General features: G+C 29.1%; 3 protein-coding genes across 4 annotated transcripts in view; all 3 read right to left on the reverse strand.

The window, feature by feature from the left end:
• Window positions 1-2,562: 2,562 nt before the first annotated feature.
• Window positions 2,563-4,704, reverse strand: LOC102587827 (transcription factor MYB108-like). Its single transcript, XM_006349787.2, has 3 exons — window positions 4,368-4,704; window positions 3,615-3,744; window positions 2,563-3,457 (listed from the first exon to the last, which is right to left on the reverse strand). The coding sequence occupies exons 1-3, from the start codon at window positions 4,567-4,569 to the stop codon at window positions 2,902-2,904; spliced, it is 888 nt and encodes a 295-aa protein (XP_006349849.1). The 5' UTR covers window positions 4,570-4,704; the 3' UTR covers window positions 2,563-2,901.
• A 7,341-nt stretch (window positions 4,705-12,045) lies between these two features.
• On the reverse strand, window positions 12,046-13,193 carry LOC102588151 (transcription factor MYB108-like). The gene is made up of 3 exons (XM_006349788.2): window positions 13,015-13,193; window positions 12,767-12,896; window positions 12,046-12,612 (listed from the first exon to the last, which is right to left on the reverse strand). The coding sequence occupies exons 1-3, from the start codon at window positions 13,163-13,165 to the stop codon at window positions 12,156-12,158; spliced, it is 738 nt and encodes a 245-aa protein (XP_006349850.1). The 5' UTR covers window positions 13,166-13,193; the 3' UTR covers window positions 12,046-12,155.
• Window positions 13,194-16,840: 3,647 nt separating this feature from the next.
• LOC102598389 (transcription factor MYB108-like) overlaps window positions 16,841-21,234 on the reverse strand; it is a 16,528-nt gene continuing 12,134 nt past the window's right edge. The window contains exons 2-4 of one of the 2 annotated variants that reach the window (XM_015309764.1): window positions 18,077-18,166; window positions 17,749-17,878; window positions 16,841-17,523 (exon numbers count right to left, since the gene is read on the reverse strand). In XM_015309764.1, coding sequence (XP_015165250.1) covers window positions 17,055-17,523; window positions 17,749-17,878; window positions 18,077-18,166 — 689 coding nt within the window. In that variant the 3' untranslated portion in view covers window positions 16,841-17,054. Of the gene's footprint in view, window positions 17,524-17,748; window positions 17,879-18,076; window positions 18,289-21,234 lie in introns of those variants that run through there. The other variant, XM_006349896.2, reaches the window with a different exon arrangement.

Raw genomic sequence — 21,234 nt, forward strand, 5'->3', positions numbered from 1 at the left:
GCTCTCGTCGCTCTTCAGCCCGTTGCACTTGAAGTAATTCTCCAAATGCCAAAGGAAATTCTCCACCTCTTGCGCGTCACGGACGCCTTTGAACATAGGTGGCTTGGGAGCCTCGACCCTGGCCTCCCTATCTCGATCGAGCGACGATGATCCTCCAGCTGCCACACCTTCCTTGAGTGCTTTCATCTCGGCCTTCATAGTCTCAATCGTGCTCAACGCCTCCATGAGCCGACACTCCAAGGAAGTGATAGCCTCCTTCATCTCAAATTCAGCCCGCTGACGCCCCTCCAATTCCTTGCGGACGTTTTCGATCTCCTCAAGGGTGAAGTCCTCAAGAGTTTTGAATTTGCCGTCGGCCACATTCATGCGTCGGCCTAGTACCTCCACGGCCTGCCTTGCCACTTCTACCCTTGCGACCCAGTCTTCGCCAGCGGTGACGTCAATGGCCTCCTCACCGGGTTCCTCGTCACTTGCCTCGGTGGTCGAGGGTGGATGAGATGTAAGTGCCTCGCTAGGTGTGGGATCCGGCAGCATTTCTTCAGGACTCTTTTGGTGCTTCTTCCCCTTTCGGGCCTTCTTACCACCATCTGGACGGACGTTGGTGGTGCTAGCGGCGTTTATGTCTCCTTCTGTTGCCATTCCCTTAGTAACGAACCTCGCTCTGATACCACGTTGTCACGGACTTAGAGTCTTACTAAAGCTCCGTGCGGCACTTGACAACTTACTCACGAATCTTTCACGATCTTGTAAGCTCAAGTAAGCCTTTATGACTAAGATCGCTAAGAGAATGAAAAGGAAGACTTAGAGAATTTTGGAAGAAGGCTTTTATATTAGCTTGGAAGGAATGCTTTACAACTTTGCTTGGTTGCTTGCTTGCTTTCTTGGTTGGATGCCTTGCAAATGAATGGCACCCTCTATTTATACTAAATCCTAAGGACTAAAGTGCAAATAAAAATTACTTACAAGTCCCTAAGAATTTTAAATTACTTTCTAAGTCCCTAAACTTATTTACACAAAAGCCCCTCCCTAGAATTCTCTACACACTCTAGAGAATTCTAAGGCTTTCTTTGGAAACTATCTAAATTATTCTAGAGGAATTCTCTAGCCTTCTTGAATAATCTAAAAGGTTCTAGAGTCTTCCGGAAACCTCTCCACAACTCTAGATCCTTCCGCCCCTATCCGGACGCAAAATTTCACTGTGATGTGGCGGGACGTGACACATGGCAGCCTTAATTAGGAGACCTATATAAATAGCTTTACTTTAGGGACCACTTTGATGGCTTTTGTGCAAAAACACCTGTGGTACAAATATTAATATTAATACCAATTTATATTTTTTCAATAATTTTATTTTTTAAGTATTTGTAATTTTGTATGCGTTTGAAAAATGACGGTCATGCTCGTCTCGTATTTATTGATACATTTTTAGATTGATCCGACTTGTGCAATATCCACATCGATGAGAATAAGTCAGTTAATTATTGATAAATTGAATTGAGAATCACGAAATCGTAAATTTAATAAAGCAAAAATATTAGGTAATATATTCTTTCATTTATCTAAACTTTGGTGAAAAGAACTATATATTTGGTGCATATATATTCCATTGAAGTAGTCGTTATTACGTTGAAACACTAAACACATATTATACATATATTGATTTAACGGAAATAAATAATTGATACGAATAAATTGTTACGTACTTCATACGTCGGCAAACACAAGGGGATAAATCTGGAACTAATTATTAAATTGAGACTAATTTCATAAATAGTAAATCTCATTAGTCATTGGTGACATTGGAATCCACTCATGTTGTATTCACACGATATGATTATAAAATTATAGTAATTTGAGACTTTATACTAAAAAGAGAATTGAAAAAAATAAATAAATTGGATTTTAACTATTTTTAAACAATACTATGTATTTGAGAATATATCAATTTTCCTTAGTTAATATTGTAATTAACATGGGTCGTGATGAAATGATTGAGATCTTTTCACGCTTAATCAGTTCAGATTCGAGAGCCTTTGAGAATGAAAAAAAATCTTTATTGATAGTGTCAACCTCATAAATGAATCATGGTATACCTGAATATGAAAATTTAGTTGAACTCCACTATAGATACCGAGTTTCGTTTGAGAAACAAACAAAAAAATCTGGTTCAGTCCCCATAGACTATGTTCCCAAAATTCTCTGACTTTGGTCTAAGATTAGAATAACAAGTAACAATGACATTTTCACTATTAAATTTATATAGCGGAGCATATTTATATACCATCTTTCAAAATTATAACAGTGTTCATTTCATAGGGCGGAACTAAAATTTAGAGTTTACGGATTCTAAACTTGTTGTGTTGAACTCATAATCGTTATAATTATTAAGCTTGCAATTAATTTTTTATACATATTTAATGAATTTTCTAATATGAATTTAGGGTTTAAATAAAAGCTCGTCCGGCGGATTATATGAAATATATTTATACAATTAATTGTAAGAAGTAGAATATGATGTGTATTTCTTAATTAAATAAAAACCAAGTATAAACAAAGAAACCATATAAAAATTTCCCATTCAAAGAATAAAATTCTAAAAGAAGTAAATGCTACAAATCTTATAAATCCTTAACTAAAAGAGATAAATGTTACAAATCCTTCAGAAAGGTTAATGTATATGTATCTCACTTAAATAAAGATTAAGATTAAAAATAAAATTAAAAATAAAACTACCCTTTGATGAATTGTAATGAGTAATGACCCTAATTTTGATAATTTCTACACTTAGATTTTGTTTATTCTAATTGGAGTCTGACTAATTAATTCATATCCACGATGCATACAAAAAATTTTAACATGATTTTTTCCAAACGCAAAGCTCGAACCCCAGGCCTCTGATTGTTAATTGAGTTGTTGTTGTAAAAACAACATATCATCAATATTCCACAAATTGTCACAAACATTATCATCCAAAAATAATTGGCTCATATTTTGGTGATGATTATTATCATCAAAAATATCACCTTGTTGAAAATAACCACCTGTGGGACTAATCAAGATTTCCCCATAATCACCTTGATTAAGAGGATAATTAGTGTAGCAATTATCAGACATGTCTGAAATTTGTGTCCCAATTGAGTTTTCTGATGAAGTTGTTGTTGTTGTACTAGAATAATTCTCTTGTGTAAAATTCATATTTGGAACAATATTATTATTATTATTGTTAATAATAATATTTTCATTTGTTTTTTGAATATTCACTTGATTATTTGAGTTAGAAGAAGCTTGAATTCTCTCAACTAGCCTTGGTATCCAAAGATAATGCAATGTATCTTTGAATTCTTTGCTATTGACATCACACTTTAGTTGTTTGGCTTGTTTTTGCACTCGGGTTCTCCAGTAATTTTTTATCTCATTATCTGTTCTTCCAGGCAAATGTTGTGCAATTTTCGACCACCTATAATCAACAAGAAAATAATGAGTTTAATGATTTTATACTTTGATATTAATTAATTATCTAAAAAGATAATTATATGCTATATGTTGGTATATTATGCTTTTACACTGTCAGTATATCGAATTATCTAGTGTATATTATGTATAAATGAACATACCTATTGCCCCAACGAGAATGAAGTTGAAGAATCAACAATTGTTCTTCAAGTGTAATATTTCCACGTCGAACATCTGGTCTAAGATAATTAAGCCATCTTAATCTGCAGCTTTTTCCGGTTCTCTTTAAACCTGTTTAATTAATATCCATGACATAAGTTAGTAATTATTAAATTCCTCATATCATACAGCTTATTGGTAAAATAATTTAACAAAAGAACCAATAATATCACTTAATACTCTAACCACTTTTTATTTAAATATAATTAATCATAACCATTTTAATTTTGCCCCTTTTTGTTTTTATCTTAGTGGAATGATTAGATGAGTTTTAAAAAAGATTATTTAGTACGGGAAGAAATTATCCACCCACACACTTATAAACATGAATCTTTTATCTCTCCTCATCAAATATCGTTTATCGAAAAAAATCTTTTTATTTTTATAAAATAGAAATAAGATTACGTATATACTATTTTATTTATATCTTACTTGTCGAATTTCACTATGTTGTTATTGTGATTTGTATGACTACTAGAAATTTGAAGTTTCCCTATGAATATTCCATTGAAAACCGTGGGAAATAAGTTCATAAGAAATTGTTTCCGACAAATTTCAAATTACACATGACGCGCTCCACGAAAAACATCCATGGGAAATTCATAAATTTCGAGCTAGTAGTTATATATAAATTGATTAAGAAGAAGAAAAAAATTGTAATGTTTTCTTATACTGTCAGTGTAATAAAATGTTACCTGCAGAACGAGCGAGGGAATTCCAACGACCTTCGCCGTGAAGAGCAATATGATTCATAAGAGTGAAATCTTCTTCAACAGTCCATGAACCTCTTTTTAGGTCCAAATTATTATTATTTTCATCACCTTTTCTATCGTTGCTATCAATATTATCTTCACTTCTCAAACCAAAATCGACATATTGATGATGATGATGATCCATCGATAATAAAAAAAACCGGAATAAGCTAGTCGAACGCTTTCAAAAGGTTACTCAAGTCGCCTAAAGCCTCGTGGATTATGAGAAACTAAATTTTTTATAGAGAGAGAAGAAATTTTTAGAGAGAGAAAGATGTCCTAAATTAGTGCATGATGAGATAAGAAGAAGTGATAAGGGGTTTATATAGAAGAATAAAAAGAAAGAGAATTTTTTTAAAAAAAAAAAACAAAAAAGTGAGTAAAACGTGTAGATTTGACGGAAATTAAGGAAAATTAATAAGTTGTAAATTTATATAATGAGTTTAATTAATGTTTAAACTGACAAAGCCACAATTAGGAAACATGTCTATTTTTTAGCCACTTGTTTAATTAATTGATGAAAGTCTATACTGTGTGTTAATTAATTTAATTAATTAGTTAATTACACTTAATGACTTCAACTCGTTTTTGACACTTTTTGACTTTGTCGATTTTACTGTATGAATTCACATTTTAATATTAGTTCAATAAATTAAAATCAATTTTTAGATTTTTATTTTCTTTTTCCACTAAGCAAGTTGTCATGGATTTGCTGACTTTCTTAAATTCATTTTTTCAAAGTTAATTTCCTAAATTCTTTTTTTTTTTTCAAAATTGAATAAGATGTCCACTAACATTTGATATTGAAATTTCATGGTTTAAACTAAGAATTTTTTCTATTATTAGGTAGAGGCGGAGCCACATAGACTAATAAGGCGGAGCCACATAGACTAATATACTGAAAGATGGTCAATTGAATATTTTCGTCAAAAATATATCATGTACATCGAAAATTATGATGTGTATGTAGCTTAGTTAAAAATTACTTTTTATACATATATATTGAATGGAAAATGATCAAATATACTGATGTATTATCAAAAATAGTTTTAAACACATTCCTCATTTGAGTTTTTGTTCAAATATACTTCTCTTATTACATCTCGATTGAAATATACATCTTTACAGTGATTTATACTTATTTTGGATTGAAAGTATAACTAGAAGATATATTTGGGCCAAAACTCAAATGAGAGTATATTTAAACTATTTTGATATATAGTACATGAATATATTTGGCATTTTTCCGTATGTTAAAATCTTGGACACTCATAGTAAAATTCTTGACTTTATCATGACTTTTATTAGGTCATCACCCAAAAGATATTTATAGATACACTTCTAAAGTATAAGATTTATAATATTGAAAATAAAATATATTACCTGCTATAAAAAATTAAAATGACATAATATTATAAACTCATATATATACAACATGCAACTCTAACCTAACTAGTTAGGCTTATTGTGTTCATCAAAATCTCACCAATATGTCACCAAACTCTTACTTCTTACCTCTAACTAATCAACTTAAGTTCTTTAATCTCATTATTGAAAAAACGTTAATTGACATTTCTTTCAGAATATCATCAAAAATATGAGATTATTATTATATATTCTCGTTAGAATATTTTTGACAAGCCAATTTTCGATAAAATTTGTTAAAATTCCCGTTTTTTTAATAGTGTTAGCTAGCTTGCTGAAGATTAAAACTATCTGGGCCTGGAGCTGTCTCCTTTGAAGGATTTAATGACAGCTTCTAGCTCCTATACAGTAAAATTTCTCTGCAGCCATTCCTTCTCATCTTCAGGGAGCCTACTTAAGTTCTCATCTTCCCAACTCAGTCTCCATTCTTCTGTTTCCCTGAATAATTAGTCATAAAAGCCTTGGATGTGATCCGTTATGACCTTCTCATCATCCACCAGTTCCTCATCAATTATTATTTAGTCAATACAATTATATATCTTGTGTGCATTGGCCTGTTTGTGAAAAAAACTTTATATTTCTTTCATCATGTTTGATCCATAGACACCTAGAATTTTGTCTCCATGAGATCTCTTCCGCTTTTTTTTTTTTTTTTTTTTGGGTGCCTCATTAAAATATTTATGTGATTTAATGTGAATATGGGCTATGCAGTTATGCTATTGAGGGCTATGTATTATAATTTAGTAATTTTAGAATTAACAAGTTATAAGTAGCTGTACATAACTTCATGCCTATCTACTTTATTTATGATTCAAAATTAATGTGTAAATCCGCACTCTATAATTGCTTATAAGTCCTCTTTAAACAGCTGATTAATCAAGTATATATAGTGAGATTAAGCAAACTCTTAATCATTTTTAATATCCAAGATTGAACTATAACCAACACACGTTGTGATCGAATAGTAAGTACGTGCTCTTTTATCCTGCTTAAACTCTAAATAGTGGCTAAATCAAAATTTCGATTAAAGAGTGTCAAAACATAAAGAAAAAATCACGTAGAAGGTTAGAAGTGTCACTATGATTCCGCCACCTAGCTATATAGTGTAATTTTCTGATGAAGAAATGTCGATCGACATCTCTCAAGTATATGTGACTCCACCACTAGCCTTGAATTGAGAGTTGTCTTTGTTAGTGAGTGTTTTACGTGCCCTTTAATATGATTTTTTTTTGGTGAAAATCTAATTTTTATCGGATTCAAATATAAATATCGAATACAGCTAGGAAACCATTAAGATCGATCAAGAAAATGTGAAAACACATATGGAGAGGATCTAAATATTAATTATTAAAGTAATGATTACAAAAAATAATAACTAAGCAAAGATTGTATACATCTTAAGCCACCGGCCATCTTTTTGCTTGAACTTATTAATATAATAATTTTTATATATTACTGTAAAATAAACTTCTTTTTGTTTTCTTGCTTTATATTATTAATTATATAACTACTATTATATACTATAAAAACAGACAATTCATGGACCACTTTGAGTTTACAATTTTTAAAAATACTTCCATATTCATTGCACTGTTTTAAAGCCACCATATTAAACAATAAACTTCTTTTATTTTATTTGTTTAGCTGTCCTTTTTACAAAAGAAATAAAATTAAAATAGGTACACACATTTTTAGAATTTATGGCTAATTAATTTAAAAGTTAAAGAGGATGAAGACATTTACATAAACAAATTAATCTACAAAAAAGAGTACCCCAATCACGTGTTCTATGACTTCTTTAATTTTTAGTTTCCATTCGATATTCGATATTCGGTATTAATATTGGAATTCAACTTACATAAACAAATTAATCTACAAAAAAGAGTACCCCAATCACGTGTTCTATGACTTCTTTAATTTTTAGTTTCCATTCGATATTCGATATTCGGTATTAATATTGGAATTCAACTTACATAAACAAATTAATCTACAAAAAAGAGTACCCCAATCACGTGTTCTATGACTTCTTTAATTTTTAGTTTCCATTCGATATTCGATATTCGGTATTAATATTGGAATTCAACTAAATTTAGTATCAGGCTCCTTAACAAAGGCGACTTCGTACTCACTAGGACTCAAATTCGAGACCTCTAATTAAAAATTAAAAATAAAGAGTACTTACCACTTCACTAGAACAGTTACGAGTGTATTCGTGACTTTATGATAGATGCAACTAGTACTACTAGAGATTATTAAAGTTATATTACACTTGTCTCTTCTTTTCTTTTTTCTAGTTTATATTGTCATTGTAAATCATTTTATGATTTTTTTATGGCTAGAGATGTCTCATGTGATAATATGTGGGGGATTATTGTTAGCTTGTGATTATTTAAATAGCTATAGTTTAATTTAAAGTATGATTAAGAAATTTAGCTATAAATTGTATATTTATGGAACGTAGCTAGTATAGATAAAAGAGCTAATTGTATCAGATGAGTATTAATTATATTGGTAAAAAAACTGCAGTAAGACGACATATATCAACTGGATAATATCAAGCAAATATTAATTATACTCACTATATATTATATCATCTGAAAACGTATGAAATAATTCTACAGCATAAAATACACTAGACAAGCCACTATTATTTAAAATTAAGATAAAGAAACAAGCTTTGCTTTTAGTAGACATACATATGTAGACATAGTTTCTATTTCTTATAGCCCTTCTTTTTGTTGGGCTAAAGAGGCCTAAAAATATTTTAATATGATATGATATTATTTATTTTAATATATATATATATATATATATTTCAAAAAAACTTTATATTATTGAAAGTATCACTATATTTTATATATTAGTCTTTTTCCTTTCAACAATTGATTCAAAAAATTAGTGATTATCTGATAGTGTGTTACATTCTTAACAATCATCCTCGAACTAAGTTACACATGTTCTATTCTCGCAACATTTGAGTAGCTATCCCCATTACATCAACCGATAGTTATGACCACCAAACATGATTCATGTGATATTATCTGCTTTAATTTGGATCAATCTCGCATAATTTTCTCTAAAAAACCTTATACATTAAGAGTATCTCTACATATTTTATATATACATATTTTTTTCCAATTATTAAAATAAAATTTTATTCGCACCTGAAAAATAAAAAAACTTTAAAAAGGGGTATAAGCTCACCAAAATGGTCTCTTTTCATTACTCAAACGCACGCTTCCCATTTAAAGTATAGTTTTAATATTAAAATATTTACTAATGTTCCCTCTAATGTTTACAAATTATATAGTACACGTAACTATGTTGATTTTTAACTCTAAATTACCCCACATATGTTTATAATAAAATCAAATATATTTGGAGATAGGAATATTTTTTAATATACCTTTTACCTTTTAATAAACACCACATTTAGTAGATTTAATTATTAATTAAGACGTGTTGTTTTGGCACTATATAGCTTTAGGCCCCTACAATATAATTAATTAATTATAGACTTAGTTGATTGATTCTTTTATTTGATTGTTCAATGTATCATCCAATTTCTCAAATTAGAATTCACACTAGTGAAGAAAAGAAGTTTTATAATATATAGTAACATTGCCCTACTAAAAAAATAAAAATGTATATTAGATTTAGCATATAATTCACGGGGATCTAGATAGATAAATTAAGCAAAATAAAATAATTCATGTTCATTAAAAATTATAAAGAGTGTGATCACTATGATTTTTACGATTTAATTATTGTGAATAAATCTGAACGTTCAATCTTAAAATTATAAGAGATTATGAATGGAGTGATAATGAAAGTTTTTAAAGAACGGGGAGAGGGAAGCGTGAGCAGGTTGAGTCAATAACATATCCATTTATCAATGAATATTAGCTTAAATTATTTTGATACGTCCAAAAATTAATTCTTTCACTATAGAAATTGTGATTGATCAATTAATGAAACATCAAATCAATTGGTGAAGCAAAATACGACCAAGATTATATATTTTTTAAAAATAATAGGATGAATGTATAGTTGGTCTAGATTCATTGGCAGTAAAATAGATGTGGATACTTTTGGATTTTTATTTTTTTTGGTGTTCATATATGGCGAGATCAAAATTTTTATTAAGAGTGTTAATATTTAATATATACATACGAAAAATATTTTTTACTCTAAATACTTTGTATAATATTTTATATAAATAATATAATTTTTTCGATGAAACGTGCAGTTCAACTGATCATCCTTCGTTGCACATGTCTATGTCACTACCAATATTCATATTGAGGTTTTATTAAATATAGATTCAAATATTGCAAGACTTGTTTCTAAGCCCGATATTTATAAAAAAAAATCATTCTCAAAATCGTGAACCTAAAAATTCTAATGAAGAATCATAAATTCTAAACTATATGACCACAACTTATATTGATGAACCTTTTGGATTCATTCCCTCACTCTTATCTTATGTTTCAATCAATAGTTATGACTTGTAACATTTGTAGTATACTAGTTGGAATTTCCTTATTTATGTTTTGTCAATTCCTAATAATAACTATTAATGGTGGCTATATATATATTTCTAATTGTCCCCTCTAAACATAATTAATAATAAGTCTATGAGATAAGAGAAATCTCATCTCTATTTTGTAGTTGGCCGTGTGTACAATACAAGTCAAACTAATTAAGAAGCTTCTAAAGTTAGTTCTTATTAATTAATTACTCAAAATAATAGATTAACTTAGCTTACTTTGAGACTAAATAATCATTATTAAATCCCAAAAATAAACTTTTTAAGGTACATGAACTTAATTTGCTTTGCAACCCCATGTACACACAATATATTAGATACTCTTTAATCTAACATTTATCTAACATTTTTTTTTAGCTTTTTGAGACTCAAATTCATATGGATTTCGATTAAGATTTTAAAAGAAATAAATAATTGTACTAACATGAATTTTTTTTTGCACCATATAGCACTTATCATATATAAGCTTATTTAAAATTTAATTTAATTTAGCTTAAAATATTTGTCAGGTTAATTTTAAAGAAGCGAAAAGTGTCACCTAAATTAAGACCGATAATTAATTACTTGCAAAAAATTCAAAAGGCATAAATAAAGAAAAGAAATTAGTTCAAACATCTTAGTAAGAGTTTACTATTTTATTCTATCTAGATAAAATATATACTATTGTTGAGTCAAAAACAATAGTCAAAGTCAACAAAGAATAAAATAGTCTTGTAGCTCAAGGAAATCAAATTGTACATCATAAACTATTGTTAAGAGTCAAATAAAATGATCAACACAAAAGATGACTTAGAATTAAAACTATAATAATAAATTTAGGATTTAATCAGTTGCGTAACCATAAATAATGAAAGAGAATTAGTTAAAGATACTTCATCGGAATTTATATTGTGTATATAGAAAATCGTATTAAATAATACATAGATAACAATATTTCATATATATGCACATGCATGTACTAAATCTTAAATACTTTTTTTTTTTGTATTAATATTTATAATTTTATATTATTTGTGTGTAAATCAATCTATTGAAAATAACTATTTTATCTTCTAAAGTAAAGGTATAGTTCATTAACTATGTATTCACTATCTTTTTCAGACTCCACTTATAATGTTACGCTGAGTATTGTATAAATCTTAAGCTCGTATATTTTGTTGTTAAGAGGAAAGAAGCCGATCGATGGTCAACAAATTAAGTTACATTATTTGAATTAAACTAAAGATAAGATCATGGCAAAGTGTGGGAAGTGTTTAAATTGCACTAAAACCTAATTATAACTATGAATATTTATGTAAACAAAGATTACATTTGGAACTATTTTTTCCAAAAAGTTCCAATTGTTTTCAAAAAAGGTTTTCTTATAAGGCTCTGTTTCACCGACATGGGTTGTGGTGTGATGACTGAAATATAATCCTTCCACCCTTAATTTGAGATTTGGGATTCGAGCTTTGAGGATGAAAAAAAATCACTTTGGGATCATTGCTCCTAGAAATAGGGTCTGCAACGCGTAAATTTGAATTTAGTAAAACTTTATTGCAGATACCCAACAACAAATGAGCAATCAACAAAAAAAAAAAGAGGCTCTTTTTGAACTTGTAAGTGTGCTTTTATAACTTGTAATTAAGTTTACAAACAAATGGCAAATAATAAAGATAAAAATGTTCTATGATTTCTTACAATTGTTGATTATACTCTAAAAGAAAATACCAAACCTCAAACATAGTTGTTGATTTAATTTAATTACTACTTTCTAATTAGGACCAAATGTCTTCAATGTTGCACAAATTGTCAAAAACATCTTCATTGTCCATCCATAATTCTATATTATTTTGTTGATCCATTGCTTGATAATCTTCAAACCATAATTGATCACTTTGATTAACTTGATAATAATCTTGGTTAGAGTTTTCTGATGAAGTTGCCACGCTGGAATTCTCCGGTGTAACGCTCGTGATTAAAATACTATTATTGTTGTTGTTCGTCAGTTGAACGGGTTGTTGAGTATCGCTACTAGAATCATTATTGGAAATTTTGGATGCTTGAATTCTCTCAACTAGTCTTGGAATCCAAAGATAACGTAATGTATCTTGGAATTGTTTGCTATTGACATCACATTTTAGTTGTTTCGCATGTTTTTGGACTCGAGTTCTCCAGTAATTTTTTATCTCATTATCCGTTCTTCCTGGCAAATGTTCCGCAATTTTTGACCACCTACACTCAAAAAATATGTAGTTGTAAGATATTTGAAATTTATGTTCTTGTAAAAAATTCTCAATAAGAATAAATTAAAATGAAAAACTTATGGCTAGGTGTTTTCAATTATAAAAATATATTTTTAAAAAACAAAATTAATAAAATAATATACCTATTGCCCCAACGAAAATGAAGTTGAAGAATTAAAAGTTGTTCTTCAAGTGTAATATTTCCATGTCGAACATTTGGTCTAAGATAATTAAGCCATCTTAGTCGACAACTTTTTCCAGTTCTCTTTAAACCTGTTTAATTAATCAAAACGTTAGTTTTTGGATAGACTAAAATATAAAATATACATATTCATAGTGTAAAAAGTTTATTCATGGATGATATATATATGTTAAAGAATTATTTATTTACCAGCACAACGTGAGAGGGAATTCCAGCGACCTTCACCATGATGAGAAATATAATTCATAAGAATATAATCTTCTTCAACAGTCCATGAACCTCTTCTAAGCTCCATGATATCTTCATCAATATAATTTTCTTGATTAATTAATTTATCCATCAAAATTGATTGATAAAATAAAAATATAAAAAATATTGACGGATTTTGCTAATGATTTATAGAGAGAGAGAGAGAAAGACAAAGTAAGTGTTGTGAATAGATGTATTTTGGAGATAGAGGGAGTTGTGGAGCTTTATATATAGTGTGAGGGAATGATTAAAAAAATTAATTCTATTTTTTAATTCCCATTTTTTTTATTATAAAGTTTAATTTAAACATAGTATGTGATAATACGACTCGTTTTGCACCTTTTGGTTTTGACTATATACTATATGACTATAATAAATTAATTTCCCTTCATTCTACATAGTGGACTCATTCAACTATGTAGCCAAGTTGACATGAATTTTGACTTTCTGATTTCATGTAGACATGTAATAATCCACGTATCATGATTTATAGTTTAATAATATCGGTGAAAATTGTCGCATAATAAGTTAGATTAAAAGAATTTCATTTACTTATAGTTATTATGTTATTGGAGTCTATCAGTACTAAGTCAGGTTCATCTTAATTCATTCGTTTACTTAATATTAGACTTTCATTTCATCATGTTGTCTAAGCTCTATATATCTAATTCTTGATGTGCAGTACTGTTAAATATCATATCGTTGAGGATGGATGTTATGTCTCTTTCTGTGGTTTTAGGCAATTCTGATTGTCTCATGAGTTAAATTTTAGATTTGAATTAATATGATCAAGAGTGTTTAGTTAATAATATAAAATTATAAGGACCGTTTAATAGACAAGAAATATAAAAAAAAATTATATTGTACTATGATCCTAAGTTATTATCCTATCATTTTCTTTTATTATTTGCCAAACAATATACATTGATTATACTTTATCAATATACATAACTTGAATTTATTGCAACTTTTTATAGTAATAGATGTGTATAACGGAAGTCAAAAATTAATAAACTAAAAATTCTAGGCTCACCTTCAATATTCTTAGGTGAAAGCAAAATATGACTAAGTTAATGATATATATGCTCTAGTTTTTGGACGGTAGGGGCACTAATATTCCAAAAACATGACGGAAGGTATTTGTTTACCATTTACGTCAATTTGGGATATATTTATCCTTTCCCCCCTTTTTTCTATCAATCAAATAAAAATTCTCCATTAATGATTTGTCAATCCCTAACAATAATATTTTCTTATCCTATGATTTGACATATCCAATGTAATTTCTTTTTTCTCTTTGGGAAGAAAGCATTAAATTTCACTTTTCTATTTTTGGTTTCTATCTTAATATATACTCCCTCCGTCCCATTTTATATGATGTACTTTGATTTGGCACAAACTTTAAGAAAAATGGAATTTTTACAGTTATTTGAAACAATAGAATTTCATTATATATATATTTACTGCTTTTTTTTTGTTGAAACAAGCAAATACGCTCTCTACAATTTCTTAGTTCATGGCTATGTTTCTATTTGTATTTCTTTTGGGTGATTTTAGTATTGTTTGAATTATTATTTTTTATGATTAGTTAATGAAGAGAAGATATCTTGGCTTAGAAGAATATTTAGGAAGAGATGTAGATGACATTGATGTTTCTTCTAAGATAAGTTCACAGTTTCTCCTATTAATTGAAAGAAGTTTGTTTAATTTTACTTAAGATAAGAAGTACTCCCTCCGTCCCATTTTATATGATGTACTTTGATTTGGCACAAACTTTAAGAAAAATGGAAAGACTTTTAAAACTTGTGGTCCAAAATGAATGATAGAAATTTGTGTGGTTGTAAATCATTTCATTAAGGGTAAAAAAGACATTTTATAGGCAAATTGTTACTTAAAATAGAAATGTGTCATTCTTTTTGGGACTGACTAAAAAGGAAAGTAAGTCATATAAATTGGGACAGAGGGAGTACCAACGTAGCACCTTTGAATTTTCGATTTATCACTTGATGGGGTAAAATTATTTATAGCTATATGTTATACTTCAAGTTCAAACAAGTTGCTAGGATTTGTTGTATAAATCCTCATTGTTAATATAACTAACACATATACTTATTAGGTAAATACGTATATCCTAAGGTATTTTGTTTCTTTATCCTTTTTCATAGCTAAAAGTCTTTATCGAGTTGATTGGCATCATTGCCTCTGATTCTTTCTTTGTTTTCATTGTCGTCTCTATATGAATAGATTCCCATTAACGCACCAAAAAAATAAGGCAAAAGTCCTCTTTTGAATTTTTTGTACGAGACTCCTTTTTTCTATCGTATGAATATACTTATAGGAAAAAGAGAGAATTATCTTTAGTTTTGTCAGAAGAATTAATTACTATTTACGTGTGTAAGGCCCTTTCATGAAAAATGTCGAATAGTTTCCCCTCTTTTTTTTTTGTTGTTGCCAAAGGCACCAACAGAATTAATTATTACTATTAGTTAGTGCTAATATAATGACATTTTTCTATTTTAATCTAATGCTTCTCCTCCTGCACGTGTCACTTTACGGCTGCTAATAATTAATCTACATTTAAATTAATTCAGTTATATGAATTTTATATTTTTTTTTATTTCCATTTATTTAGATTAGTTTCTCTTAGAAGATAAATTTGTGATTATATTACTTTAAATTTACGAATATATGTTGCCCTCACCACTTCCTGCGACAGCTAACAAGGGGCATTTAGGACAACTCGTTCATTTAGCACAACTTCATTCCGCTCGGGCCTCTCAACCTATCTTTTCCTTTTTTAAAAAAAATTCGAACTCAAATATTTATGATAATCATGATGAAGGACAGACCAAGGAAGACGACGTAAAATAACTAACATATACACACATTTTTTAGGCTCAACATCAACAACAACATAACCTAAGAATTTTTTTTATCTAAAGCTAGTTATGCCAAAACAGATAATATTTTATATGATGAATTTGAATCGTGACAAGTGACAACATCATATCGTCTATAAATTCTCTAAGCATTATTACTCTTTAATCAACTTGTACTTAAGAATTCATAAACATTCAATTAGCAACGTAAGCCACTATGTAATTAACACTTCTTAATGTCCGCATTTTTTTTCTTAATTTTTTAAATTTGTATTAATTTAAGATTTCAACTTTCAACCCTATAAACCTAAATACTACTCTATAGAGTCAAAGACATCTCATATTTGTAGTTGACCATGTTTATGAGTTAACTAGTCAAATAAGCAAGCTTCTAATAGTAATTCTTATTAGTTAATTAATTAATTAATTAAGAGATTAATCTAGCCAACTAGGTTTCTTTAAACTAATTAACAAACATTGTTAAATCTAATTGAACCTTTTTAAGTTTAAGGTACATGAACTTTGTTAATTTGCTTCTCACACGTAAGCTATTTGCTCATAATTCAAAAAAGCAAAAAGCAAAAATAGTTCAAACAATATTTGTCAAAACCAATACATTTTATATATATTTCGTAAACTATTTGGTCGAAGTATTTAGGATAATAAATTGTAATTATCTGTTTTTATGATCTTCAAGTTAAAAGTCATGAACAAATTAAACTATGTTATTGATTTTTTAATATTGAAAAAAAAAAATCAATGTGTTGGAACGTTGAGTACGATTAACTTTGAAGGACGATAAAAATCTTGAAGAAAACAAGTTAACAATATAATTATTACCATCTACTTGTAATTGCAATGTTACAAATAATGACACACACACAAAAGACGAAGATAAAATTGTTCTATGCTTTGTTTAATGCTTATTAATTAATTATAACTCTAAAAATATTGCCAAAACTCAAACTTTTTTTCGGAGTCCGACTAAATCCAGATTCGCGCAGAGAAGTTCTACATTGAGGTAAAGCGCTTTCTAATAAAAATGACTTTGTACCAAAGGAGGCTCGAACCTGAGATCTATTGTTGTTGAGTTAATTTAATTTAATGCTCTAATAAGGACCAAATGTCTTCATTGTTGCACAAATTGTTGAAAATATCTTCATTATCCATCCATAATTCTATATTATTTTGTTGATCCATTGCTTGGTAATCTTCAAACCATAATTGATCACTTTGATTAACTTGATAATAATCTTGATTAGAGTTTTCTGATGAAGTTGCCACGCTGGAATTCTCCGGTGTAACGCTCGTGATTAAAATACTATTATTGTTGTTGTTCATCAGTTGAACGGGTTGTTGAGTTTCGCTACTAGAATTATTATTGGAAATTTTGGATGCTTGAATTCTCTCAACTAGTCTTGGAATCCAAAGATAACGTAATGTGTCTTGGAATTGTTTGCTATTGACATCACATTTTAGTTGTTTTGCATGTTTTTGGACTCGGGTTCTCCAGTAATTTTTTATCTCGTTATCTGTCCTTCCTGGCAAATGTTGCGCGATTTTTGACCACCTACACACCCAAAAAAAAAGGCATAATAAACTCGTTATTAGTTGAAAAGAAAAGGAAAGTACTATATGATCAATAGACATTACATTATAAAGTTGTCTTGCCTTGTAATATAACTATAGCAATCTTTCATAAAAAGGTGATATTCCTTATGTTTTAATCTATATGATATAATTTAATAGTGTAAAAATTCTTTACGTCATCTATTAACAAATTAAATGAACATACCTATTGCCCCAACGAGAATGAAGTTGAAGAATCAAGAGTTGTTCTTCAAGTGTAATATTTCCACGTCGAACATCTGGTCGAAGATAGTTAAGCCATCTTAGTCTGCAGCTTTTTCCAGTCCTCTTTAAACCTGTTTATTAATTAAATACGTTAGTTTTAAGATAGACTAAAACAAAAATCAAATAGATAAATTGAGACGAAGAGAATAATAGTATTATACTTTCAATTACAAGTAATTAATACCATATAGTAAGTGACACGTTGCTATAAGTAACTAAATATATATATAGAGATACTGTATATACGTTAAATATAATTATTTATTTACCAGCACAACGTGAGAGTGAATTCCAACGACCTTCACCATGATGAGAAATATAATTCATAAGAACAAAATCTTCTTCAACAGACCATGGACCTCTTCTAAGCTCCATTATTTCTTCATCAATATTGTTTTCTTGATTAATTAATTTATCCATCAAAATTATTTATTTATTTATTTTTGCTGTAAAAATAGAAACAAAAATTTCAGTGTTATAGAGAGGGAAAGAAGTGTAGTGAAGATATATTTATTGAAGTGGTAGTGCTTTATATAGTGTGAGGAAAATAAAGAAAACACTTATTATTAATTCCCATTTTTTTATTATAAAGTTTAATTGAAGCATTATTATATATACTTAATTAAACTCGTTTTGCACCTTTTGAGTTTGACTAAATCACTATATAATATATAAAATAATAAATTAGTTCCGCGGGAATCAATATTTTAGATTTTTTTTGGATTGATTTCCACTACCCACCATATAGCAAGCTGTCATGGGACTATTTGACGTTTTAACTTAAGTATTTTAGCATAAAATACTGATTTAGGAGATTTACGATTGAGCATAAGGTATCACGATTGAGCATAAATACTAATTTAAGAGATTTACGAAAAAAATTTAGACGAAAGAAGATTTTGTAAGAATCACGATTGATCATAAAAGATTAATTCAAGAGATTTACGATTTTTTTTGCATGAAAGTGGATTTCTATAGGAATCACGACAGATATAGTAATGGATAGAAATTATTATAAAATGAATGAAATCCATAATTTTTACAACCTAGATGTTTTATTGGAGATGTATAGTGTTTTTCTTTGCAAATCGTAATTGTTATATTTTATGGTGACAAAAAATAATTTACGTTTTCAATAGACATTATAGTTTGTTTATATGTAATAGATAAGATTTAGAAAAAGGATGACAGTTTGTTTATGAATTTGACACGATAGCTATTTAATTTCCACATATATAGTGTTGTTTGATTGATTAATTGTGTCATTTTGCACTAAGCCCTTTCATGAAAAATGTCGAATAGTTTCCCCTCCTTTTTTTTTTGTTGTTGCCAAAGGCACCAACAGAATTAGTTATTACTATTAATTAGTGCTAATATAATGACATTTTTCTATTTTAATATAATGCTTCTCCTCCTGCACGTGTCACTTTACGGCTGCTAATAATTAATCTACATTTAAATTAATTCAGTTATATGAATTTTCTATATATTTTTTATTTTCATTTATTTTGATTAGTTCTCTTAGAAGATAAATTTGTGATTATATTACTTTAAATTTACGAATATATGTTAACCTATATTTTCCTTTTTTTTAAAAAAAATGAACTCAAATATTTGTGATAATCATGCTGACGGACAGACTAAGGAAGACGGATCACGTAAAAGAACTAACATATACACATTTTTTAGGCTCAACATCAACAACAACATAACCTAAGAATTTTTTTTTATCTAAAGCTAATTATGCCAAAACAAATAATATTTTATATGATGAATTTGAATCGTGATAAGTGACAACATCATATCGTCTATAAATTCTCTAAGCATTACTCTTTAATTAACTTATACTTAAGAATTCATATAAATTCCATTAGTGAAAAATTACAAAATAATAAAATTGCAAGATTACAATTGAAAAATAAAATGAAGAAACAAAAAATCTCTTCAGGCTTCAAGTCCACTGCAGGAAATGTTTTTCACCGGCTCAACAGTTGTCCTCTTTGACTTGTCCCCTCCAGGATACAACAACTTTCACAAAGTATAACTCAACAACTCCGGACAAGAGTTGAGTCCAAAGCTCCACAAGAAAGAACACCTCCCTTCAACTAATAAGAACTCTCTTTTTGACAAACTTTATGCACTCTATATTTTCCTTCTGTGTTGTATATAACAAACCAAATAAAGACCACCACTAAGTAATTGTGTGGGCAACAAATGCACCAACGTGCAAATGCAAAACTGCCCAAGATGTTGGCCACAACAGGAACGTTGTAGGATATATGACATCTGCCAATGAAGCCAAGAATAATTGGCATTAACATGACCAAGAAAAATGGTTAGGCAGCATTAAGTCACAAATAAAAAAGCTACTTTAATATAAAATAATATTAAAATGCTTAACAACCAACAATCCCGACTCATTTTAATATTAGACAAAAGAGTATATCAGCTGAAGGAAGATTACTATGCATAATGAAGGTGTGCTCTGCATTGAACCTCCACTTAGTGAAACAATAACTTTTACTCCAGAGTCGTAGTGGTCTCAGACTTGAACTATGACTAGTTCAGGGAAATAAAATATCACTGCTCACACATAATAATCAAGGTGTCGACATGAGCTTTAAAATATCCCGGTTTTATGAGTGCTTTTGAGAATAAGCCAATTCTCATAGGAAGCGACCTACTTCCACACATCACATAGGTGAAATCTGTCGAGAGTGCTCCTGCAAGCTTAATACTCCATTCATACGGGCTACATATATTCATTAAGAGTTTTATCAACTCAACCTTCACAAACTACAGGAAACAATGCACTCACATCATAGGGAGGGAATAAAAAGATAGTGCATTTTTCACAACAAATCATTTTATGATTAGTTTTTCTCTTTGAACCTAGTTATAGGATCTCTAATCCCCAGGTTGGGTTTCCTCATATATGACTCAAGGATTTATAGGCTTCAATCCCATCCCCCTCGATGTGCTCCAGACCTTTTCTCTCGTTAAGGCCTTAGTAAGAGGATCTGCAAGATTATCACAAGATTTGACATAATCAACATTAATGGTACCATTTGTCAAATACGATCTTACACTACTGTGTTTCTTCCTTATAGGTCTAGATTTACTGTTGTAATAATAGTTTTGAAGTCTACCAATCGCGTCGGTGCTATCACAATGAATTAAAATAGGAGGAATTGATTTTTCAAAATAAAGTATTTGAAATAATAAATCTCTTAACCAATTCGCTTCCTCACTAGCTGAAACTAAAGCAATTAGTTCAGCCTCCAAGGTAGAGTTAGCAATAATAGTTTGCTTTTTTGATCTCCAACAAATAGCACCACCACCCAAAGTAAATACATAACCAGTGGTAGAACACGAATCACCTGATAAAGTGTTCCAATCTACATCACAAAAGCCTTCAAGTACAACA

This window comes from Solanum tuberosum, unplaced genomic scaffold, assembly GCF_000226075.1.
Source record: "Solanum tuberosum cultivar DM 1-3 516 R44 unplaced genomic scaffold, SolTub_3.0 scf00114, whole genome shotgun sequence".
Classification (NCBI taxonomy): Eukaryota; Viridiplantae; Streptophyta; class Magnoliopsida; order Solanales; family Solanaceae; genus Solanum; species Solanum tuberosum.

Excerpts from the sequence above, each read along its gene's own strand:
- LOC102587827 (XM_006349787.2), bottom strand. The coding sequence starts at position 4,569 with ATGGATCATCATCATCATCAATATGTCGATTTTGGTTTGAGAAGTGAA. Across the intron at positions 3,745-4,367 it reads TTCCCTCGCTCGTTCTGCAG|GTTTAAAGAGAACCGGAAAA; the intron begins GTAACATTTTAT and ends TTAATTAAACAG. Across the intron at positions 3,458-3,614 it reads CATTCTCGTTGGGGCAATAG|GTGGTCGAAAATTGCACAAC; the intron begins GTATGTTCATTT and ends TGTTGATTATAG.
- LOC102588151 (XM_006349788.2), bottom strand. The coding sequence starts at position 13,165 with ATGGATAAATTAATTAATCAAGAAAATTATATTGATGAAGATATCATG. Across the intron at positions 12,897-13,014 it reads TTCCCTCTCACGTTGTGCTG|GTTTAAAGAGAACTGGAAAA; the intron begins GTAAATAAATAA and ends TTAATTAAACAG. Across the intron at positions 12,613-12,766 it reads CATTTTCGTTGGGGCAATAG|GTGGTCAAAAATTGCGGAAC; the intron begins GTATATTATTTT and ends TTTTGAGTGTAG.